Genomic DNA, 26,262 nt, shown 5'->3' on the forward strand with positions numbered 1-26,262 from the left:
GACAGAGTCATGTAGTGTATCTCTCTCCCCCCCTCCTCCCCTTCCCCTCTGACAGAGTCATGTAGTGTATCTCTCTCCCCTCCTCCCCTTCCCCTCTGACAGAGTCATGTAGTGTATCTCTCTCCCCTCCTCCCCTTCCCCTCTGACAGAGTCATGTAGTGTATCTCTCTCCCCTCCTCCCCTTCCCCTCTGACAGAGTCATGTAGTGCATCTCTCCCCCCCTCCCCTCCCCCCCTTCCCCTCTGACAGAGTCATGTAGTGTATCTCTCTCCCCTCCTCCCCTTCCCCTCTGACAGAGTCATGTAGTGTATCTCTCTCCCCTCCTCCCCTTCCCCTCTGACAGAGTCATGACAGAGTCATGTAGTATCTCTCTCCCTCCTCCCCTTCCCCTCTGACAGAGTCATGTAGTGTATCTCTCTCCTCCTCCCCTTCCCCTCTGACAGAGTCATGTAGTGTATCTCTCTCCCCTCCTCCCCTTCCCCTCTGACAGAGTCATGTAGTGTATCTCTCTCCCTCCTCCCCTTCCCCTCTGACAGAGTCATGTAGTGTATCTCTCTCCCCCCCCTCCCCTTCCCCTCTGACAGAGTCATGTAGTGTATCTCTCTCCCCTCCTCCCCTTCCCCTCTGACAGAGTCATGTAGTGTATCTCTCTCCCCTCCTCCCCCCCTCTGACAGAGTCATGTAGTGTATCTCTCTCTCCCCTCCTCCCCTTCCCCTCTGACAGAGTCATGTAGTGTATCTCTCTCTCCCTCCTCCCCTTCCCCTCTGACAGAGTCATGTAGTGTATCTCTCTCCCCTCCTCCCCTTCCCCTCTGACAGAGTCATGTAGTGTATCTCTCTCCCCTCCTCCCCTTCCCCTCTGACAGAGTCATGTAGTGTATCTCTCTCCCTCCTCCCCTTCCCCTCTGACAGAGTCATGTAGTGTATCTCTCTCCCCTCCTCCCCTTCCCCTCTGACAGAGTCATGTAGTGTATCTCCCTCCCCTCCTCCCCTTCCCTTCCCCTCTGACAGAGTCATGTAGTGTATCTCTCTCCCCCCCTCCTCCCTTCCCCTCTGACAGAGTCATGTAGTGTATCTCTCTCCCCTCCTCCCCTTCCCCTCTGACAGAGTCATGTAGTGTATCTCTCTCCCCTCCTCCCCTTCCCCTCTGACAGAGTCATGTAGTGTGTATCTCTCTCCCCTCCTCCCCTTCCCCTCTGACAGAGTCATGTAGTGTATCTCTCTCCCCTCCCCTCCTCCCCTTCCCCTCTGACAGAGTCATGTAGTGTATCTCTCTCCCCTCCTCCCCTTCCCCTCTGACAGAGTCATGTAGTGTATCTCTCTCCCCTCCTCCCCTTCCCCTCTGACAGAGTCATGTAGTGTATCTCTCTCCCCTCCTCCCCTTCCCCTCTGACAGAGTCATGTAGTGTATCTCTCTCCCCTCCTCCCCCTCCCCTCATGTAGTGTATCTCCTCCCCTCCTCCCCTTCCCCTCTGACAGAGTCATGTAGTGTATCTCTCTCCCCTCCTCCCCTTCCCCTCTGACAGAGTCATGTAGTGTATCTCTCTCCCCTCCTCCCCTTCCCCTCTGACAGAGTCATGTAGTGTATCTCTCTTCCCTCCCCTCCTCCCCTTCCCCTCTGACAGAGTCATGTAGTGTATCTCTCTCCCCTCCTCCCCTTCCCCTCTGACAGAGTCATGTAGTGTATCTCTCTCCCCTCCCCCCCTTCCCCTCTGACAGAGTCATGTAGTGTATCTCTCTCCCCTCCTCCCCTTCCCCTCTGACAGAGTCATGTAGTGTATCTCTCTCCCCTCCTCCCCTTCCCCTCTGACAGAGTCATGTAGTGTATCTCTCTCCCCTCCCCCCTTCCTGACAGAGTCATGTAGTGTATCTCTCTCCCCTCCTCCCCTTCCCCTCTGACAGAGTCATGTAGTGTATCTCTCTCCCCTCCCCTCCTCCCCTTCCCCTCTGACAGAGTCATGTAGTGTATCTCTCCCCTCCTCCCCTTCCCCTCTGACAGAGTCATGTAGTGTATCTCTCTCCCCTCCTCCCCTTCCCCTCTGACAGAGTCATGTAGTGTATCTCTCTCCCCTCCTCCCCTTCCCCTCTGACAGAGTCATGTAGTGTATCTCTCTCCTCTCCCTCCCCTCCTCCCCTTCCCCTCTGACAGAGTCATGTAGTGTATCTCTCTCCCCTCCTCCCCTTCCCCTCTGACAGAGTCATTTAGTGTATCTCTCTCCCCCTCCCCTCCTCCCCTTCCCCTCTGACAGAGTCATGTAGTGCATCTCTCTCCCCTCCTCCCCTTCCCCTCTGACAGAGTCATGTAGTGTATCTCTCTCCCCTCCCCTCCCCTTCCCCTCTGACAGAGTCATGTAGTGTATCTCTCTCCCCTCCCCCCTTCCCCTTCCCCTGACAGAGTCAGTCAGTGTAGTCCCCTCATCTCTCTGACAGAGTCCCTCCCCTCCTCCCCTTCCCCTCTGACAGAGTCATGTAGTGTATCTCTCTCCCCTCCTCCCCTTCCCCTCTGACAGAGTCATGTAGTGTATCTCTCTCCCCTCCTCCCCTTCCCCTCTGACAGAGTCATGTAGTGTATCCTCTCCCCTCCCTCCTCCCCTTCCCCTTCCCCTCTGACAGAGTCATGTAGTGTATCTCTCTCCCCTCCTCCCCTTCCCCTCTGACAGAGTCATGTAGTGTATCTCTCTCCCTCCTCCCCTTCCCCTCTGACAGAGTCATGTAGTGTATCTCTCTCCCTCCCTCCTCCCCTTCCCCTCTGACAGAGTCATGTAGTGTATCTCTCCCCTCCTCCCCTTCCCCTCTGACAGAGTCATGTAGTGTATCTCCTCCCTCCCCTCCTCCCTTCCTCTGACAGAGTCATGTAGTGTATCTCTCTCCCCTCCCTCCTCCCCTTCCCCTCTGACAGAGTCATGTAGTGCATCTCTCTCCCTCCTCCCCTTCTCTGACAGAGTCATGTAGTGTATCTCTCTCCCCTCCTCCCCTTCCCCTCTGACAGAGTCATGTAGTGCATCTCTCTCCCCTCCTCCCCTTCCCCTCTGACAGAGTCATGTAGTGCATCTCTCTCCCCTCCTCCCCTTCCCCTCTGACAGAGTCATGTAGTGTATCTCTCTCCCCTCCCCCCTTCCCCTCTGACAGAGTCATGTAGTGCATCTCTCTCCCCTCCTCCCCTTCCCCTCTGACAGAGTCATGTAGTGCATCTCTCTCCCCTCCTCCCCTTCCCCTCTGACAGAGTCATGTAGTGCATCTCTCTCCCCTCCTCCCCTCCCCCTCTGACAGAGTAATGTACTGTAGTGTACTGTATCTCTCTGAACTCTCAGCAGTTCTAGCCTTCCCTCACTTTTCTCTCATCGTTGTTTTCATTGCGAATAACAAAAATGAGATGAATGCATAAATAAAGTAACCCTTGAGGGATACACTCTCCTGCAGGGGGGGGCTGGAACAGAGTGCGGCCTCCAGGAACGTAACAATATCTGATGAACTTGACAGATTAGGATTGCTTCTACTTTATTTATTTATTTATTTAGAGAGAGAGAGAGACGGGAGAGAGACCAGGCAGGAGGATACACCAGTATGGCTTTTCCAGACATCTCACCCGGAGTTGGGGTTGGACCTAGGTCTTGGAACTGGGTTCGAGGAGGCTGGGTTGTGTCAGGGGTTCCAGTTAGGGGGAAGGCGGCATTTTGTGCCAAGTTGGCTGGTCTTCCTCAAAATTCCAGCACCCCAGCTCAGCTCTGCTTAGAGCTGTATACTCTGTTTTTGATGATGTTGAAACGAGGGGCTGCAGAGGGGGCATACAGAATCCACTCCCAAAACTCCAAATGGATGGAGAGCAAGAAGGAGAGGGTGAGATGGAATGAGAGGTAGAGAGGGAGAGAGAAAAAGTGAGAGAAAAAAAACAGAGAAAAACAAGAGAAAGAGAAAGACAGTTAGAGAGAAAGACAGAGAGAGATAAATAGAGAGAAATACAGACAGTTAGAGAGAAAGACAGAGAGAGATAAATAGAGAGAGAGAAAGACAGAGAGAGATAAATAGAGAGAGAGAAAGACAGTTAGAGAGAAAGACAGAGAGAGATAAATAGAGAAAGAGAAAGACAGTTAGTGAGAAAGACAGAGAGAGATAAATAGAAAGACAAGAGAAAGACAGAGAGAGATAAATAGAGAGAGAGAAAGACAGAGAGAGATAAATAGACAGTTAGAGAGAAAGACAGAGAGAGATAAATAGAGAGAGAAAGAAAGACAGAGAGAGATAAATAGAGAGAAGAAAGAGAGATAAATAGAGAGAAAGACAGAGAGAGATAAACAGAGAGAGAGAAAGACAGTTAGAGAGAAAGACAGAGAGAGATAAATAGAGAGAGAGAAAGACAGTTAGAGAAAGAGAAGATAAATAGAGAGAGAGAAAGACATAAGATTAGAGAGAAAGAAGAGAAAGACAGAGAGAGATAAATAGAGAGAGAGAAAGACAGTTAGAGAAAGACAGAGAGAGATAAACAGAGAGAGAAAGAGAGAGAAAGACAAGAGAGATAAATAGAGAAGAGAAAGACAGTTAGAGAGAAAGACAGAGAGAGATAAATAGAGAGAGAGAAAGACAGTTAGAGAGAAAGACAGAGAGAGATAAATAGAGAGAGAGAAAGACAGTTAGAGAGAAAGACAGAGAGAGATAAATAGAGAAAGAGAAAGACAGTTAGAGAGAAAGACAGAGAGAGATAAATAGAGAGAGAGAAAGACAGTTAGAGAGAAAGACAGAGAGAGATAAATAGAGAGAGAGAAAGACAGAGAGAGATAAATAGAGAGAGAGAAAGACAGAGAGAGATAAATAGAGAGAGAGAAAGACAGTTAGAGAGAAAGACAGAGAGAGATAAATAGAGAAAGAGAAAGACAGTTAGAGAGAAAGACAGAGAGAGATAAATAGAGAGAGAGAAAGACAGTTAGAGAGAAAGACAGAGAGAGATAAATAGAGAGAGAGAAAGACAGTTAGAGAGAAAGACAGAGAGAGATAAATAGAGAAAGAGAAAGACAGTTAGAGAGAAAGACAGAGAGAGATAAATAGAGAGAGAGAAAGACAGTTAGAGAGAAAGACAGAGAGAGATAAATAGAGAGAGAGAAAGACAGTTAGAGAGAAAGACAGAGAGAGATAAATAGAGAGAGAGAAAGACAGAGAGAGAAAGACAGAGAGAGAGAAAGACAGTTAGAGAGAAAGACAGAGAGAGATAAATAGAGAGAGAGAAAGACAGTTAGAGAGAAAGACAGAGAGAGAGAAATAGAGAGAGAGAAAGACAGTTAGAGAGAAAGACAGAGAGAGAGAAATAGAGAGAGAGAAAGACAGTTAGAGAGAAAGACAGAGAGAGAGAAATAGAGAGAGAGAAATAGAGAGAGAGAAAGACAGAGAGAGATAAATAGAGAGAGAGAAATAGAGAGAGAGAAAGACAGAGAGAGATAAATAGAGAGAGAGAAAGACAGAGAGAAAGACAGAGAGAGAGAAATAGAGAGAGAGAAAGACAGTTAGAGAGAAAGACAGAGAGAGAGAAATAGAGAGAGAGAAAGACAGAGAGAGAAATAGAGAGAGAGAAAGACAGTTAGAGAGAAAGACAGAGAGAGATAAATAGAGAGAGAGAAAGAGAAGATGTGATTGAGTTCAGGAGGGAAACGACAATAAATTATGAACCAAAAGTAGCAATGTGCATACCCCGCCCACCTGAGTATCTCTCCTCTCCTTTTCAGCCATCTATTTCCTATGGTTGAGGAGTGCAATCCACTTAAAGTCACTTAAATCTTGCTGGATTAATTGCCTTCATTTTACTTTGGCGACTCATTCCCACTATTGCTTGTACCATTAGTCTTTCCCCGTTAACGTAACGACCGTGGAAACTTTTGTAATGACCTGTCAAACACACTCCGGTAATGGCTCAAACACACTCCGGTAATTGCTCAATGGAATACATTGGTTTTCTGTTGCATCTATAAGAATGCTATGTTGAGGGTTTAACACACCGTCTCGACACTTACGTCATAGGAAAGAGAAAAAATATGACTTTATTTTGATGGGTGTTCATTTTCGGTGGAATTGAAAAAGTAATAATTTAATAGAGTTGAAATGTTTACAAATGAGATGCGCTGACAAGAAAAAGCACTCGGATTATAGTGATATTATGACTGATCTCGCAAACAATGTAAAGTAGAGGCGTAATCTTTAGTGGGCATCCTTCTCTTGACACACTTGTTGAATTATGCAAGAGAACGTGAACTCAACAGTAATGAATCATTCATGAGGTAGTAGTCTAGGCAGAGCAGGTGAGCAAAAGTTTTTAGTGCTTACAGCCCCTGTTCTACCATGATTCTATCCAACAAGGGAACCCAATCAACTTCCCTGCTCAGCCTATATACACATTTCCTTTATTTCCCATAAGGCATCAGGAGTGTACAGTATCTTCTTCCTAGCCTGAGGACACATTCTCTGTGTCAGTGTCAGGACGTACGGACGGACGGACAGACGGACAGACGGACAGACGGACAGACGGACAGACGGACAGACGGACAGACAGACAGACAGACAGACAGACAGACAGACAGACAGACAGACAGACAGACAGACAGACAGACAGACAGACAGTCCTGTCATTATAGTGTCTGATTTCCACAGAAACACTAGGAATATGTCAGGCAGTTACACACATATCCCAGAATGCTGCGGTCAATGGAAAACAACTCTGCCGGGCCTGCCAGTGATCTGACAGAGGATTTGAGACACAAACACACACACGCACACACACACACACACACACACACACACACACACACACACACACACACACACACACACACACACACACACACACACACGCACGCACGCACGCACACACACACGCACGCACGCACGCACGCACGCACGCACGCATGCACACACACACACACACGCAAATGTGCATGCACACACATACAGTACAAACACACACATCACTCGACAAGGCCAGATCAGCTATGACACAATGGTACTTTTAATTGTGTGCAAAAACAAGGGAATAAGAGAAAAAGAGTGAGTGAGTGATAGACTCACTCGGCGGAGGAGAGGAAATCATCCATCTATTAACCAAACAGCGACTGGGAGGACGCCAGAGAATCCAGTCCACTATATGAATTTGTTTATTTATTCTCTCTTCAAACGGCAACCGTTTCCAGACTCTCAGCGAGACGTCAACGTGATCATGATACACAATGGCATCTGCTCTTATGAGAAACAAATCAAGCCCTTGGACAGAAGTCCCAGACACAGATGTGAAACTAGTGAACACCTCTCTCCACGGTCACTCACAGAGCCAGAGTGTGTCTCGCATGTTACTCACATCTCCCCACAACTCATAAGCCTCTTAACCACACACACTGGAGAGTTCTCCTACTGATAAGAGACACATCTGCCACAACAGCTAGCCAATTAAAAGAGCCATGCTGAGTTCAAGGGACCGATGAAATCATCAGATTGAAATGGACAGGTTAATAGGGCTGCAACGAAGGGTTCTGGAAGTGGATTCTCACTACTCAAAACCCCTCGACGATATCAAACATTAGCGATTTAACTGTGCAACGTACACCGAGATTGCAAAACAAATTGTATGTTGACGTTTTTACTGTCAGTTTCTGTTTCGAAGAGCACCAAAATCCACACTAACCATGAGCCTCGTAGACTGTATCGTCCAATTACAGAGCTTATACAAGTCACGTGACTTGTTAGCGAACACACGACGTGCCACCACGTGTCCCCCTGTAGATCATGTGACTTGTATCTGTTCTGTGATTGGACGATACAGCAACTATCGAGTGCCATCATGTGTTCGCTTAATGCCGCGGAAGAAGGGCACGGCCCAATGCAGCTCTATGTGGCTGTGTGGTCCCGCCCTCACAAAGATCTCAATGGGGTAGAAATGGTATCTGTCTGTGTCTCACCAATGAATCACCTTTTGGAGCATGCATGCTGTATCAGTTGTGGACATTCATTTTTTACTTCTCCATGGAACCATTTACTGCGTTGAAATACAATGGTAAAGCTGTGTCTGTTTCGACATATTGATGGTTCTGAGGAGGACGTACCGACACAGTTGAAGAAGGGCTCCTTCTCACACTGGCTGGAGCAGCCGTCTCCATTCATGGAGTTCATATCATCACACTCCTCTCCCTGGGCCCTGAGAGACAGACAGACAGACAGACAGGAGATTACTGGTAGAACACGCACGCACGCCAACACACACACACGTAAACGCATAGACACACACATACAGCACACACACACGTAAACGCATAGACACACACATACAGCACACACACACGTAAACACATAGACACACACATACAGCACACACACACGTAAACACATAGACACACACATACAGCACACACACACGTAAACACATAGACACACACATACAGCACACACACACGTAAACACATAGACACACACATACAGCACACACACACATAGACACACACATACAGCACACACACACGTAAACACATAGACACACACATACAGCACACACACACATAGACACACACATACAGCACACACACACGTAAACGCATAGACACACACATACAGCACACACACAAGTTACCTCTGGACGCGTCCGTCTCCGCAGTATGGTGCCCCAAGCTGATGGGTGAGGGGTGGAGACGGTTCACTTTCACTGCGGCCGGAGATGGTTTGGACCTGGTAGGTGTACACACTGCCTGGTACCACGTCCCTACACACACACACACAGGGGAGTAATCTTTAGCTGGTACCACATCTGTACAAAGACAAACGGAGAACAGACCTTTAGCCCGCTGACCTAGAGTAGAGGTAGTGGCCAAGACAGCTTTTTTCCATCTACGTAACATTGCAAAAATCAGAAACTTTCAGTCCAAAAATGATGCAGAAAAATGCTTTTGTCACTTCTAGGTTAAACTACTGCAATGCTCTACTCTCCGGCTCTACTTTCCGGCTACACGGATAAAGCACTAAATAAACTTCAGTTAGTGCTAAATACGGCTGCTAGAATCCTGACTCGAACCCAAAAATTTGATCATATTACTCCAGTGCTAGCCTCCCGACACTGGTTTCCTGTCAAAGCAAGGGCTAATTTCAAGGTTTTACTGCTAACCTACAAAGCATTACATGGGCTTGCTCCTACCTATCTCTCTGATTTGGTCCTGCCGTACATACCTACACGTACGCTACGGTCACAAGACGCAGGCCTCCTGATTGTCACTAGAATTTCTAAGCAAACAGCTGGAGGCAGGGCTTTCTCCTATAGAGCTCAATTTTTATGGAACGGTCTGCCTACCCATGTCAGAGACGCAAACTCGGTCTCAACCTTTAAGTCTTTACTGAAGACTCATCTCTTCAGTGGGTCATATGATTGAGTGTAGTCTGGACCAGGAGTGTGAAGGTGAACGCAAAGGCTCTGGAGCAACGAACCGCCCTTGCTGTCTCTGCCTAGCCGGTTCCCCTCTTTCCACTGGGATTCTCTGCCTCTAACCCTATTACAGGGGCTGAGTCACTGGCTTATTGGGGCTCTCTCATACCGTCCCTGGGAGGGGTGCGTCACCTGAGTGGGTTGAGTCACTGATGTGATCATCCTGTCTGGGTTGGCGCCCCCCCCTTGGGTTGTGCCGTGGTGGAGATCTTTGTGGGCTATACTCAGCCTTGTCTCAGGATGGTAAGTTGGTGGTTGAAGATATCCCTCTAGTGGTGTGGAGGCTGTGCTTTGGCAAAGTGGGTGGGGTTATATCCTTCCTGTTTGGCCCTGTCCGGGGTGTCCTCGGATGGGGCCACAGTGTCTCCTGACCCCTCCTGTCTCAGCCTCCAGTATTTATGCTGCAGTAGTTTATGTGTCGGGGGGCTAGGGTCAGTTTGTTATATCTGGAGTACTTCTCCTGTCCTATTCGGTGTCCTGTGTGAATTTAAGTGTGCTCTCTCTAATTCTCTCTTTCTTTCTCTCTCTCGGAGGACCTGAGCCCTAGGACCATGCCTCAGGACTACCTGACATGATGACTCCTTGCTGTCCCCAGTCCACCTGGTCGTGCTGCTGCTCCAGTTTCAAATGTTCTGCCTTATTATTATTGGACCATGCTGGTCATTTATGAACATTTGAACATCTTGGCCATGTTCTGTTATAATCTCCACCCGGCACAGCCAGAAGAGGACTGGCCACCCCACATAGCCTGGTTCCTCTCTAGGTTTCTTCCTTGGTTTTGGCCTTTCTAGGGACTTTTTCTTCTACACCTGCATTGCTTGCTGTTTGGGGTTTTAGGCTGGGTTTCTGTACAGCACTTTGAGAAATCAGCTGATGTACGAAGGGCTATATAAATACATTTGATTTGATTTGATTTTGATTTATAATAATAATAATAATAATATGCCATTTAGCAGACGCTTTTATCCAAAGCGACTTACAGTCATGTGTGCATACATTCTACGTATGGGTGATTTGATTCTTAGACTCCTTTGGGCAACGAAATATCAAGAACATTTGAGGACGAATTGTAACTTAAGATCTGTGCTCGTAACTCCATTTTCTATACACGTCCCATTTACAACATGTTCAGCCCTGGACAAGAACCAATTCCAGTAACCTACAAGGAGAGGTCCATAGAAGCCCTGTAGGATCACAAGTCAGAGCAATGAGGTGGGCATGACTGTTACGGTAGGTTTCAATTGCAGTCCGTTCAGGCAAATGGCTCAGTATTCACACACTCTCTCTCCCCACCTGAATTGCCTGTCCCTGCAGCCTGTATGAGGTTCCTGCCTTGTTCCTGCCTCTGTCCCTCATCCTCTGTTGTACTATCAGTGACATCTATGGAGCCTCTCCAAACAGACTGACAGAGTGAGTTGTTCAAACAAAAGTTTAAGATGTGCTAGTTGCTGTGACCGCAGCATGTGTGTGTGCGTGTCTGTTTATGTGTGGGTGTGTGTTTGTGTGTGTGTGTGTCTGTTTATGTGTGGGTGTGTGTGTGTGTGTGTGTGTGTGTGTCTGTTTATGTGTGGGTGTGTGTGTGTGTGTGTGTGTGTGTGTGTGTGTGTGTGTGTGTGTGTGTGTGTGTGTGTGTGTGTGTGTGTGTGTGTGTGTGTGTGTGTGTGTGTGTGTGTGTAGAGGTGAGGTGAGGGGACAGCCACGGGGCCGGCAGCGTGCTCAGCAGTACACCTCTCCTTCCGTCCTACTCCGAGGACACTGAGACACAAACAAAACATCTGGCGATGGGCTCCAGTACTGCTTTCAAATGGTGTAACACAATATGGCTGACGCAGGCCAAAAACAAGATGGGAGTTAGAAAAACAAACAGCCCCATAGCTCCACATCAGTGTGCTCTCTGCGTGCCGGCCAACAGTGTAGCTCAACAATGTACAATTCAATGAATGAGCCAAGGGAATCAGTAGATATACTGTATCTATATGTTGGCCATGGTTTTGTTTTAATTGTCAGTTATAATCGCGAGTGTTTCTGGTTCATGTTTGGATTTTCCAGGATGTAGAAGAACAGGGCAGATATAATGACAGTGAATAGAACCAATAGGCATCACCATCACACACTGACGATCAAATCCTATTATTCCCACCTCTGAGCTCATATACACAAGCAGACATACTCACAAAAACACACGTGCACTTAGGGTTGCAAAGCTACCGGTAGTTTACCAAGGTTACTGGAACCTTCCGAAAGTTTGGTAATTAACAGAAAATCTATGGCAATCTATTGTAACTTTGGTCATTAATACTTGAATAACTTTAAAAGGATATATTCATATACAGTATAGTTATTATATATTGTGTCCATATTGTCCATGAGTTTCTAGTAGATAGACCAAGTGGTTCAAGAGAAAATAGGCTAATTAATCATTTAAAAAAAAACACGAATCAACAAGGGCATTATTTTCAATGGCCTCTGCAACTCGTCCAACTATTGACTTTTTTCAGCACTGCCACCAGTTTGACGCCAAAACATTGACCACAAATACAGTACATACTTACAGTACATAGTGATATAAACAAAAGTGTGTAAAAATATAAAGGATATTTCATACAGCAACCCTCATATTAAACACCAATGGTACTCACGAAATTGATGGTTTATATTTAGGATTTTTTTTTACAGCTTTGTCATTATATTTAACATTTTTAAATTCGATCAATTTAATCACTGTATTTCATAAGAGATAATTGTAGACACCTGTAAAAATCTGAAGTACCTAAAAGGGCCACTAGATTTCTTGTGATAGATGACATAAATCCTTGAAAGATACCAACATTCGGGTAGTTTACTGTAATATACCCTCCCTTTCTATACAGTGCATATTTGCAATCACTAACTCACTCACAACCTACCCTATACCCCTGCCAAATACTTAAAATAACACATGCACACATGCACACGCTCTTGTGCAAGACATTTAAGTGTGTTAACCCTCGCAAGGCTGCCGGCCCAGACGACATCCCTAGCTGCGTCTTCAGAGCATGCGCAGACCAGCTGGCTGGTGTGTTTACGGACATATTCAATCTCTCCCTATCCCAGTCTGCTGTCCCCACATGCTTCAAGATGGCCACCATTGTTCCTGTACCCAAGAAAGCAAAGGTAACTGAACTAAATGACTATCGCCCCGTAGCACTCACTTCTGTCATCATCAAGTGCTTTGAGAGACTAGTCAAGGATCATATCACCTTTATCTTACCTATCACCCTAGTCCCACTTCAATTTGCAGTGCCTCTTCAACCTCAGGAGGCTGAAGAAATTTGGCTTGGCACCTAAAACCCTCACAAACTTTTCCAGATGGACAATTGAGAGCATCCTGTTGGGCTGTATCTCCGCTTGGTATCGGCAACTGCACCGCCCTCAACCACAGGCCTCTCCAGAAGGTGGTGTGGCCTGCCCAACGCATCACTGGGGGCAAACTATCTCTAGGACACCTACAGCACCCGATGTCACAGGACGGCCAAAAAGATAATCAAGGACAACAGCCACACAAGCTACTGCCTGTTCACCCCACTATCATCCAGAAGGCGAGGTCAGTACAGATGAATCAAAGCTAAGACCTAGAGACTGAAAAACAACTTCTATCTCAAGACCATCAGACTGTTAAATAGCCATCTAAAGCACATAGAGGCTGTTGCCTATATACATATACTTAAAATCACTGGCCACTTTAATAAATGAAACACTAGTACATTTAATAATGTTTACATGTCTTGCATTACTCATCTCATATGCATTTACTGTATTCTATACTATTCTACTGTATCTTAGTCTATGCCGCTCTGACATTGCTCGTCCTGATATGTATACAGTGCCTTGCGAAAGTATTCGGCCCCCTTGAACTTTGTGAACTTTTGCCACATTTCAGGCTTCAAACATAAAGATATAAAACTATATTTTTTTGTGAAGAATCAACAACAAGTGGGACACAATCATGAAGTGGAACGACATTTATTGGATATTTCAAACTTTTTTAACAAATCAAAAACTGAAAAATTGGGCTTGCAAAATTATTCAGCCCCTTTACTTTCAGTGCAGCAAACTCTCTCCAGAAGTTCAGTGAGGATCTCTGAATGATCCAATGTTGACCTAAATGACTAATGATGATAAATACAATCCACCTGTGTGTAATCAAGTCTCCGTATAAATGCATCTGCACTGTGATAGTCTCAGAGGTCCGTTAAAAGCGCAGAGAGCATCATGAAGAACAAGGAACACACCAGGCAGGTCCGAGATACTGTTGTGAAGAAGTTTAAAGCCGGATTTGGATACAAAAAGATTTCCCAAGCTTTAAACATCCCAAGGAGCACTGTGCAAGCGATAATATTGAAATGGAAGGAGTATCAGACCACTGCAAATCTACCAAGACCTGGCCGTCCCTCTAAACTTTCAGCTCATACAAGGAGAAGACTGATCAGAGATGCAGCCAAGAGGCCCATGATCACTCTGGATGAACTGCAGAGATCTACAGCTGAGGTGGGAGACTCTGTCCATAGGACAACAATCAGTCCTATTTTGCACAAATCTGGCCTTTATGGAAGAGTGGCAAGAAGAAAGCCATTTCTTAAAGATATCCATAAAAAGTGTTGTTTAAAGTTTGCCACAAGCCACCTGGGAGACACACCAAAAATGTGGAAGAAGGTGCTCTGGTCAGATGAAACCAAAATTGAACTTTTTGGCAACAATGCAAAACATTATGTTTGGCGTAAAAGCAACACAGCTCATCAACCTGAACACACCATCCCCACTGTCAAACATGGTGGTGGCAGCATCATGGTTTGGGCCTGCTTTTCTTCAGCAGGGACAGGGAAGATGGTTAAAATTGATGGGAAGATGGATGGAGCCAAATACAGGACCATTCTGGAAGAAAACCTGATGGAGTCTGCAAAAGACCTGAGACTGGGACGGAGATTTGTCTTCCAACAAGACAATGATCCAAAACATAAAGCAAAATTTAAAATGGAATGGTTCAAAAATAAACATATCCAGGTGTTAGAATGGCCAAGTCAAAGTCCAGACCTGAATCCAATCGAGAATCTGTGGAAATAACTGAAAACTGCTGTTCACAAATGCTCTCCATCCAACCTCACTGAGCTCGAGCTGTTTTGCAAGGAGGAATGGGAAAAAAATTCAGTCTCTCGATGTGCAAAACTGATAGAGACATACCCCAAGCGACTTACAGCTGTAATCGCAGCAAAAGGTGGCGCTACAAAGTATTAACTTAAGGGGGCTGAATAATATTGCACGCCCAATTTTTCAGTTTTTGATTTGTTAAAAAAGTTTGAAATATCCAATAAATGTCGTTCCACTTCATGATTGTGTCCCACTTGTTGTTGATTCTTCACAAAAAAAATACAGTTTTATATCTTTATGTTTGAAGCCTGAAATGTGGCAAAAGGTCGCAAAGTTCAAGGGGGCCGAATACTTTCGCAAGGCACTCTATACTCTCAATTCCATTTCTTACTTAGATTTGTGGGAATTGGGTATATGTTGGGAAATTGTTAGATATTACTTGTTAGATATTACTAACTATCGGAGCTAGAAACACAAGCAATTTGCTACACACCCGCAATTACATCTGCTAAACACGTGCATGTGCCAATACGATTTGGATTTGACACACACAGAAACAGAGAGAGAGAGAGAGAGAGAGCGAGAGAGAGAGAGAGAGAATTTAGCCCTGTGTTACAGAGCCTCTACAGCAGCAGTGTCAACCATCACGCTTACAATTTGGTTTACATGAGGCCAGGGCCTTCCCCTTCCTCTCTCTTTCCCCTTCTCTTCCAGTCGCCATCAGCAGATTTAGGAGGTGCCCGCCCTAATGGCCAGGGAAGTAGTAACATTTAATAAGTGACCAAACAAATCATTCAAATGAACCCTTAACATGAATATGGCCTGAGCTGCCTTTTTCTGCATCGATTTAGCTCTGTTCTGACCAGGCACACAGCTGGGAACGGGGCTTCTCACATCCAATAAAACACACGCTTGGAGTGAAGCACATGCACACACAGATTGAGGTTCATTGCAGGCACCGGTGCAGACACAGACACACACGTGCATGCACACACACACACATCGAAAGAAAGTACAATGAAGACAATGAAGACAAATAAACACACTCAAACATACACGTGCATGCAGGCACGCACACACACCCATACACAGCTCAGCCCTGAGCACACCAACACAGCACACGGTCCGTGCCTTTCGAAATGTGTCAAAAGATTTACTGCAGGAAAGCCTTTTTTACCTTGGTGGTTTTTGAGTATGAAATGTGCTCCATGCCTTTTCATCCCAAAGACCCCAGTCACTCTCCTGCTCCCTCACAGCAGGCAAGAGAGAACATGGGGTTCCATTTGGCTGTCCTGCCTCAGATACAATGAAAACACACGCATGCAAACACACACACACATAAAGGAAGGTACAACCCAGGCAGTTTCCATGTTCTCCAGTACAGAACAGTCAGGAGGATATTGAGGATCTGGGGGGGGTGATTGTATTATTAACAACAATCAAATGGGATGTTTGACCTGAACCACTGCTCTGTTTTACAGTGTTCCCCAGTTTTGGCACGCTCCGAGGCGACTTTCTCAAATATCCCTTAGTCTTAATTGAATTAGTCAAGCCTCTGGAAAAGAAAAGCTGTAGGAGACATGAGCCTGGAGGAAACACGAGTGAGCAGAGGGAGTGACGCCCAGAGTGATGCCGCCAACATGGACCTCGACTCGCTCTCTCCCCCTCCTCCTCGTCCGATTCTGTCACGAGAAGAACACCAAGGGCGGTAGGCCGAGCCAGGCCCCGTACGGGACAAGGGGGAGACACACACACACACACTGAGATTTCTCGCCAGGCCTGACGGAGGGACGTGACCCGTGCGAGTGGAGGCAAGCGGCTGGAACGGCGTGAAGGATGGCTGGGAGGCAGAGAGAGAGAACGACAGAGCAAGAGAGAGGGAGAGAGAGAACGTCAGAGCAAGAGATAGGGAAAGAGAGAATGACAGAGCAAGAGAGAGGGAGAGAGAATGACAGAGCAAGAGAGAGGCAGAGAGAATGACAGAGCAAGAGAGAGGCAGAGAGAGAATGACATAGCAAGAGGGAGAGAGAGAATGACAGAGCAAGAGAGAGGCAGAGAGAGAATGACAGAGGAAGAGAGAGGCAGAGAGAGAATGACAGAGCAAGAGAGGGAGAGAGAGAATGGCAGAGCAAGAGAAAGGCAGAGAGAGAAAGACAGAGCAAGAGAGAGGGAGAGAGAGAATGACAGAGCAAGAGAGAGAGAGAAAGGCAGACGACTTATTCTTGCTGCAAGGAGAGCTACGTCACAAACTTCTGATGATATTTAACTATGCGGCTTATACCAGAGCAAAAGTTCACATGAGGCTTCCTTCACGTCGTCTGCCAAGATCAACAACCACTCTCGGCCTCCCATCTCCAAACACTCCCCAGTCTTGGAGGGGAAAGAAAGAGAAGGAGGAGGGCGAGAAAAAACATTGGGATGCAGTAGAGAATAGAAAAAAAGGAGGGAAAAGGAAAAGAAAACAGATTTTTCAAATAGTGTCAAGAGAGGCTGTACAGATACGGGGGCCACCGGGGGCCACCAGGGACAATAACTGGCATGTGAAATATGCTCCGGCGTGGGTCTACATAAGAAAAGCACATTTGTCAAGACACAGAGGGGAGAGAGGTTCAATGGGAAACTCTGATGTCACTAAGGCTATCTGTCACTGATATCTTGACGGGGAGCGACTTAGGCATGTGTGTGTGTGCATATATGTACAGCACTAGTCAGGTTTTCTTAATTTTCCCAGATTTCTACAATGTAGAATAATAGTGAAGACATCACAACTTTGAAATAACAGATATGGAATCATGTAGTTGCCAAAAAAGTGTTAAACAAATCAAAATAGATTTTATATTTGAGATTCTTCAAAGTCGCCACCCTTTGCCTTTTTATGTACCTTTATTTGCCTTGATGACACCTTTGCACACTCTTGGCATTCTCTCAACCAACTTCATCTGGAATGCTTTTCCAACCGTCTTGAAGTAGTTCCCACATATGCTGAGCTGCTTTTCCTTCAATCTGCGTATCGCTGCAGAACGCTGTGGTAGCCATGCTGGTTAAGTGTGCCTTGAATTCTAAATAAATTACAGACAGTGTCACCAGCAAAGCATCATCACACCTCCTCCTCCATGCTTCATGGTGGGAACCACACAAGCGGAGATCATCCGTTCACCTAGTCTGCATCTCACAAAGACACGGCGGTTGGAACCAAAAATCGCAAATTTGGACTCATCAGACAAAAGGACAGATTTACAACAGTCTAATGTCCATTGCTCATGTTTCTTGGACCAAACATGTCTCTTCTTCTTATTGGTGTCCTTCAGTAGTGGTTTCTTTGCAGCAAATCAACCCTGAAGGCCTGATTCACATCATCTCCTCTGAACAGTTGATTTTGAAATGTGTCTGTTACTTGAACTCTGTGAAGCATTTATTTGGGCTGCAATTTCTGAGGTTGGTAACTATAATGAACTTATCCTCTCCAGCAGAGGTAACTCTGGCTCTTCCTTTCCTGTGGCGGTCCTCATGAGAACCAGTTTCATCTTTGCGCTTGATGGTTTTTGTGACCGCACTTCAAGAAACTTTCAAAGTTCTCAAACTGTTCCGTATTGACTGACTTCCATGTCGTAAAGTAATGATGTACTGTCGTTTCTCCTTGCTAATTTGAGCTGTTCTTGCCATAATATGGACTTGGTTTTTTACCAAATAGGGATATCTTCTGTATACCATCCCAACCTTGTCACAACACAACTGATTGGCTAAATTCCACACATTAACTTTTAACAAGGCACACCTGTTCATTGAAATACATTCCAGGTGACTAAATCAAATGAAATTTGATTTGTCACATAACACATGGTTAGCAGTTGTTAATGTGAGACAAGATGAGAGGCCAGATAAGAGGCCAGATAAATCTAAGATGTTGAAGAAATGCTTCAACGAATCCTTTGAAGGACAATAAATAAAGCAGCATACCTTTTGTTAAGGTGACAGCTGCCATTTGAGGTTTCCTGCCTATTAAATATTATTGCACTAGTTCTTATGAATGGAACAGAGTCCCCCCCCTCCTAGCACTACACAGCTGATGATGAGTTGGTTATTTGAATCAGCTGTGAAGTGCTAGGTCAAAAACCAGGACCGAGTTTGGGGAAACCCTGAGCCCAACTCAATGTCATGCAATTTACTCTACAATATAAAATGACTATAGCACAGCCTCAGAGTCACAAGGATTTGGTGGAAGTGCTACTTCTATCTCTTCTCTTGAATTAGAAGGTCCAAAATAAGAATTAAGACATAACTCCATTACCTTAATTCAGCACAATAACAAGCTGCACAGTAGGCACACAGTCAACCAACAGTTTGTCTCACGTTGATGACACCATCACTCCCATGGTTCAGATGACATGTCATTTAGCGAGGAGCTCCACTGGCCTAGCGTTAATGACTCACTGTTGAGTGGGGCCAAATCAGACAGTGAAGAGTAAACCTAACATACGGACAGTGCCAAAGTAGGAATATCAGCAAAGACAGTATAAGTAATGGTAATAATAACAATGGAAACCATTGATGTCAAACAAAAAGTGATAAGTAATTTGATTTTTAACTCCCCTATACATGTTCTTAGAGGCAGACCTAGGTCAGATACGTTTGAGGTTGCTGCTCAAGTATTTGAAAGTATTTGACATAAGCTATATAATTCTATGTCCAGTGTTCCAGGTTTTTTATTAAATATTACCTCAAATTAATTACAATATGGATTAAATAGATGTTAAAATCAGTTTTTCTCTGTGCCCCTGCTTGGCCTGTTAGGAAACAACAGAGTGGTTTGGGCATATACTGGTAAAAAATAAAAAATAATAATTTGACAGCTCAGCCAATGAGACGTGCAAACACTTGGATATTCAAAATAGATCCCATGTGGGGGCACTGAGGCAGACTGACGGAGCCAGGCTGCACCAAGTCAAATTGGATGGATGGATTGGATTCAGGATTTGGAAATGAATGATGGAACTAGGTCACTTTACTATAACAGCCATAAATGCAGGCAGATTATTTGTCCTTTGCTTTGTCACTATATTCCTGATATTTCTGTTGTTACAGTAGCTATCTAACAACCTAGTCGTGAACATAGATAGCTAGTTACTACTGCTACATATATCAGTTAACAACACCTAGCTAGGTTTCCTCTTGACATAAAACTTTTTGTTACAAACCACAAGTTTTAAAATAAAAGGGAACGGTGAGATGGTTGTTGTGTGGAGGATCTGCTTTGACTTGGTTTTTTATTGGCTAGCCAGCTAGCTAATGTTCGCTAATGTTAGCATGCTAGCTAACATTGGCATTCTAACTAACTTTAGCATACTAGCGTTAGCTAACTGCTTCTAAACAGCCAGCAGGTCAACTCTTACAAACCACATCATTTGAAATACTAGTTTATTAGGAACAACACCCCGTTCACAAAAATGGATGGCTACATAAGGCAGACAGGCATCAAGGAATTCAGTTACTGTTCGATTGAACATTAGAATGGGCTAAACGAGTGACCTAAGGAACTTTGAGAGGTCAGACGTGCAAATCGGTCGTCCGACCCGGGTATAGGGGCGAAAGACTAATCGATCACGTTATGATCATCGTGCCAGGCGTGCCGGATCCAGTATCTCAGGCGTGGCCGCCATCCTGTGCTTTTCACGTACGACAGTGTCTAGGGTTTACCGAGAATGCTGCAACAACTAAAAAACATCCAGTCAGTGGCAGTCCTGTGGGTGAAAACAGCTTGTTGATGACAGAGGTCGAAGGAGAATGGCAAGAATCATGCAAGCTAACTGGCTGGCCACAAACAGATAAATAACATTCCGGGTGTGCAGAACGACAGAAGAAACTGCTCCAGTGGGCACACGATCACCAACACTGGACAATTGAGGAGTGGGAAAACATCACCTGGTCCGACGAATCCCGGTTCATGTTGCGTCATGCTTATGACAGAGTCAGGAGTCCATGCACGCATCCTGCCTGGTACAGGCTGGTGGTGGTGATGTACTGGTGTGGGGAAAGTTTTCATGACACATGTTAGGTCCCTTGATACAGATTGCGCAACAAACGTTTCAGACACCTTATAGAATCCATTCCCGGAATAATTCAGGCTGTTCTGGAAGGAGATAGGGGGCTGACTCTGTACTAGATGGGTGTACCTGTTAAACTGTCCGGTAAGGGTCTCCCGAGTGGCACAGCGGTCTAAGGCACTGTGTAGCAGTACTAGAGGTATCACTACAGATCTGGGTTCGATCCTGTGTTGCAGCCACCTTAGCTGGCCACATTCAGACACATGAGGTAGCGCACAATTGGCTCAGCATCGTCTGGGTTAGGGGAGGGTTTGGCAGACCGGGATGTCCTTGTCCCATTTCGCTCTAGCGATTCCTTTGGTGGGCTGGGCACATGTACGCTGGCATGATCGCCAGTTGGACGGTGTTTCCTCTGACACATTGTTGTGGCTGGCTTCCGGGTTAAGCGAGCAGTGTGTCAAGAAGCAGTGCGGCTTGGCAGAGTTGTGTTTCGGAGGATGCATCGCTCTCGATCTTCGCCTCTCCTGAGCCCGTACGGGAGTTGTAGCGATGGGACAAGGCTGTAACCACCAATTGGATATTACGAAATTGTGGAGAAAAAGGGATTAAAAATGTTTTAAAATAAACAATAAACTGGCCAGTAAGTGTAGGCGAGATAGTTGTTACATAGGTTTTGTCCTTTTTGTAAATGCCAGCTGTGGTTTGCTTGCCTTGCAAGCTAGCTTGCTTGTGTGCTATAAACTCGTGTCTCCCCTAGTCTCGAGAAGGATCCTTATCCCACCGGAGAATTTGGCAAAAAGGAAAAGGCTGCTGGACCAATCACATACAGGCCTGTCTCGGCCAAAGATAACAATGTCATTATCCAAGCAAATTTCAAGCGTTTTTTTGTTTGAGATGGGTTATTTAAAGTGTTTTCCCCCCTCCAAATGATGCTTTTAGCTTTGGTTTCAAATATGAGTACAATTCACGTCAACAAAATTATTTGGGTACAAGTTAACAGAAGATGAACTTTTAAAGGTGAGATTTTCCCTGGACAGTTACGTCGTCTGGTTCGAGACCACAGATATCTGTGGAACTCCACTGTGGGAACTCTACAGAGAACCTCTTTATCATAACAACCTGTGGAATCCGATGAGGAATCTGCACCCCCAGTATGGACCTTTGAACTTCAATTTAGTGCTTCACAGTAAAATTGGTCAGCGCCCATTTTTGGCAGAGGGAGCAGAATTATAATAAACCCAGAATCACCTCCACAGCCTCCCACAGAGAAACACACCCCCCTCCTGAACATTCCACCTTAACAATCCCCCAAAATCCACTTTTTTTGGATCTTGCCCAATTTTATCCCAGGGAAATCAGGTCGTAATTTTGAAAAAGGGTTCTAAGGAGAGAGAGAGAGGCAGAGCAAGAGGTGAGACGACCAGACATCCAGGGACCCGCTGTTGCCTCCTCCACTACCTCTGTCTGCCACTCACCAATATGGTTCATATTAGAGAGCTTATGCAAGGCTCAGTGCTAATGCTGCTCCTTATGGAGAGAGAGCAGGCAAGGGATGTCAGAGGGAGAGCAGGGCACAGTGGGACTTTGTTAGAGTGGAGGGGGCAATGGAGATGGAGTGTGTGTTATGGGGAGAGGAGTAGGAAGAGAGGTGAAGAGGAAGGGGGAGAGAAGAGGGTGTTGTATGTTTTCTTTGCAGTACACATTAGTATTGCAAAACACGAGGCTTCAAAACCATTCATAGTATTATACTCTTAAAAAAACATCATTTTTGCACGTATCTGGTGAACCCGAACTCACAAACAAAACAAAAAACCTCCCCCAAAACAATCTGCACACGGAGGTGATCTAAAACAAGCAATGTTGGAGCACAAAGCTATTTCTCACAAATACCTAAAGAAGTGTTTTATACATCCCTAAACAGTTTTACTGGCAAAAAGAAAACAAAAACCTCCTAGTTAGGCAGTCAGAGCTGGGAAAACAACAGAGCTCTCTGAATAGATCTGAAAGGGCATGTCTTCTCAGGGCTAGAGCAACAGTGGACTTGACAGGAGAGGAGCAGGGCCGTGGGGCCACAGGGGTAAGACCATAGGAGAACATAGGGGGATATAGGAGGGAAGGAGAAGGGCAGAATGGGGGCAGGGTTCCCAGTGAAAAGGGGCCGTAGGGGGCAGCTGTCCTCTTCCTTCCGGGCTGGCGGGTCCCGTCACGTCAGAGCTGAGGTGGGCTTTGAAGCCCTGACAGGCCATAGGAACCAGGTCAGGGAGAGGATTAGCCCATGGGCCAGGGGGGTCTCAGAAGACTAGGGTCATCCCCCTAACCCTCCTCCCTTTTCTCAGACAACCCCTAAGGGACCTTTTGAAATGTACAGAACGGGGTACATGGAGGAATTGGGGGGGAGGTCATGCTTTTTTTTCAGTCCGTGAAAGCTTTTGTATTTGTTAATTTACAATCGATTAATTTAAATATTTCTCAGTGTTTTACAATGAGGGCTTATTATATCCTGATGTGGGCCTGATGTCGCCCGTCATCAATTTGTACCATTGTGCGGTTTGCTGCAGGTTTGAACTCAGTCCGGATCAAACGTGAGAAAATAACAAGAGCTGCGCAATAAAAAAAAAACCTATTAGTTGTTTGACGACGAGCATTTGATGAAATGCACACAACATGATCATTTGATGTCCCTGAAACATTTTGGGAGTAGCAGAGAATTCAAAGGGAATAACGGCATATTCCCGAAAAATGGTCTATTTACATTGTCAAATCGGTAGACTAATGAAAATCATTTAGAAAATGATGCAGGGGATTTCATTTGCAAGCCAGTCACAAATTACTTTTCTCAAGCGAGGAAGAGATCGTGATAATGTAGGCAAATTTTATCAAATGGAAAAGTACTCTTATATGCTTCACCAAATACCCTTGCATCAAATACCCTACTCCTTGAAAGTAAGAATGTTTATATATAGCATATATATATATATATATATATAATGATGCCAACTTTTTTAACATCCAGTCCCTAATTACCTCTGACCAGTCCAACCTTCCACATCAAATCACATTTTATTTGTTACATGCTTTGTAAACAACAGGTGTAGACTAACAGTGAAATTATTACTTACGGGTCCTTCCCAACAATACAGAGATAAAATAAAATAAACAAATAATAGAAAAGTAATAACACGTTATAATAAAATAATAAATACACAACAAGTAGCGATAACTTGGCTATATACAGTTGAAGTCGGAAGTTTACATACAACTTAGCCAAATACATTTGAAGTTCTTCATAATTTCTGACATTTAAAACTCTTTTGGATGAGGGCAGCATTTTCACTTTTGGATGAATAGTGTGAACTGCTTCCTAATCTGTCCCAGATGCTAATATATGCATATTATTATTAGTATTGGATAGAAAACACTCTGAAGTTTCTAAAACTGTTCGAATGATGTCTGTGAGTATAACAGAACTCATATGGCAGGTGAAAACCTGAGAAAAAATCCAACCAGGATGTGGGAAATCTGAGGTTTGTAGTTTTTCAAAGCTTGGCCTACCGAATACACAATGTCTATGGAGTCAAGTTGCACTTCCTACGGCTTCCACTAGATGTCAACCGTCTTTAGAAACTTGTTTCAAGCTTTTGCTATAAAGGAGGGGCTCATGAGACCTGTTTGAGTCAGTGGTCTGGCAGAGTGTCTCAGGCTCGTGACGCACGCTCCCGACAGAGTTAGCTCTCGTTCTATTGCTTTTCTTCAGACATAGGAATTCTCTGGTTGGAACATTATTGATGTTTTATGTTAAAAACATCCTAAAGATTGATTCCATGTATCGTTTGACTTGTTGCTCCGACCTGTAACGGAACTTTTTGAGTTTTTGTCTGGACGAAGTGCTCGCGTCTCATGAAGATGGATTACTGGGCTGAACACACTGTGGCCATAACAAGTGGCTATTTGGACATAAATGATGGACTTTATGGAACTGTATGGAACAAATCATTCATTTATTGTCGAACTGGGATTCCTGGGAGTGCCTTCTGATGAAGATCATCAAAGGTAAGTGAATATTTATATATAGTGTTATTTCTAACTTCTGTTGACTCCAAAATGGCAGATATTTCTCTGGCTGGATTGGGCTCAGAAGTTCTCAGAAGTTAAAAAAAAAATCTGACAAAGCGGTTGCATTAACCTCTTAAGACTAGGCCTCAATACTGCCCCCTTTGGAGGAAGTGCGTGCCCATAGTAAACTGAAAATATTTTTTCCCAAAATTGCTAATATATGCATATAATAATAATTATTGAATAGAAAACACTCTAAAGTTTCTAAAACCGTTTAAATTATGTCTGTATGTAAAGCAGAACTCTCAGGGCAGCCTTTCTCCCAAACTCTCTCTTGTCAAGAGAAAAGTTGGGTCAACTTTGACGTCATCGCCCCCACCCTTCCCAGGCAGCTACGGATCTGGGAACAGTATGTATGTGTTCAGCGCGATGCCTGCTTTCAAATGGCGCGTTCATTGTGAGAATCGCGCGAGCCCTCGTTCATTGTGAGAATCGCGCGAGCCCTCGTCGTTTGGCGGGCGAAAATGTTCGGCTCACTCTCAAATACACGCACTCTATTGCGCGCGGCCGATTTGGGGCACATTCTTTTCCAAGAAACACCAATTGAAGGCGGTTTGTCTGTTCGCGCTGATCATTGTTTTACATGTTAAAAACATCATAAAGCTCGATTCTGCACATAGTTTGACCAGTTTAGTCGACATATAATATGTACATTTGAAGTTTTGATGCGCAAGAGTGCGGGACCAGAAGTAATTTTGGGTGCATTTCAGCTGAAGCTGTTAGCATATAGCATAGCATACAGAGACACACAGCGTGAAACCAAACGATGTATTGGGTAAGTATGACTCCTTCTACGTCTTCTGATCGAAGAACATCAAAGGTAAGGGAATATTTATGTGGTTATTTTGGGTTTCTGTGGACTCCAAACGTAGAGGAGACATACTGCTAATATCTGAGCGCCGTCTCATTGTATAGCCAGTGAACGAATTCTGTTCAGCGGTTGCATTAAGAAGAAGTGTATCTTTGTACCTATATGTAGAACATGTATATTTAGTCATGTTTATTGCTTGTTATCTGACGTTATCTGTCGGAGCTATCATCATTTCTCCGGACATTTGAGTAGCATTTTTTGAAATGTCGTCATTGTAAACAGAGATTTATGGATATAAATGGCATATTATTGAAAAAAAATATATATATTGTGTAACATGTACTATTACTGTCATCTGATGAAGATTTTCAAAAGGTTAGTGAATGATTTATTTTTTAATCCTGCTTTTATAATTTTATATTTTCTGGGACAAAATGGCTGCCTCTCGTCTTTTGTTTCGGTGGTGGTCTAATATAAATATGTGCTATGTTATCGCCGTAAAACATTTTAGAAATCTGACTTGCTGGGTAGATGAACAAGGTGTTTATCTTTCATTTGAGCTATTGGACTTGTTAATGTGTGGAGGTTAAATATTTCTAAGAATATTTTTTGCATTTTGCGTTATGGTAATGAGCTTGAGCCGTAGTCACGATACCGGATCCGGGATGGGTCGCCGCAAGAAGTTAAGGAGAAGTCTACATTTAATTCTGTGAATAACACTTGTATCTTCTATCAAT

The 26,262-nt window shown here is 44.8% G+C and overlaps 1 protein-coding gene across 1 annotated transcript in view; it reads right to left on the bottom strand.

Annotated features, from left to right (window-relative positions):
* LOC118374103 (pappalysin-1-like) overlaps positions 1-26,262 on the bottom strand; it is a 183,612-nt gene that overhangs the window by 116,278 nt on the left and 41,072 nt on the right. Inside the window, exons 8-9 of the mRNA XM_052521171.1 lie at positions 8,594-8,722; positions 8,073-8,164 (exon numbers count right to left, since the gene is read on the bottom strand). Coding sequence (XP_052377131.1) covers positions 8,073-8,164; positions 8,594-8,722 — 221 coding nt within the window. The remainder of the gene's footprint in view (positions 1-8,072; positions 8,165-8,593; positions 8,723-26,262) is intronic.

The sequence above is a fragment of the Oncorhynchus keta genome, chromosome 6, assembly GCF_023373465.1.
Source record: "Oncorhynchus keta strain PuntledgeMale-10-30-2019 chromosome 6, Oket_V2, whole genome shotgun sequence".
NCBI lineage: Eukaryota > Metazoa > Chordata > Actinopteri > Salmoniformes > Salmonidae > Oncorhynchus > Oncorhynchus keta.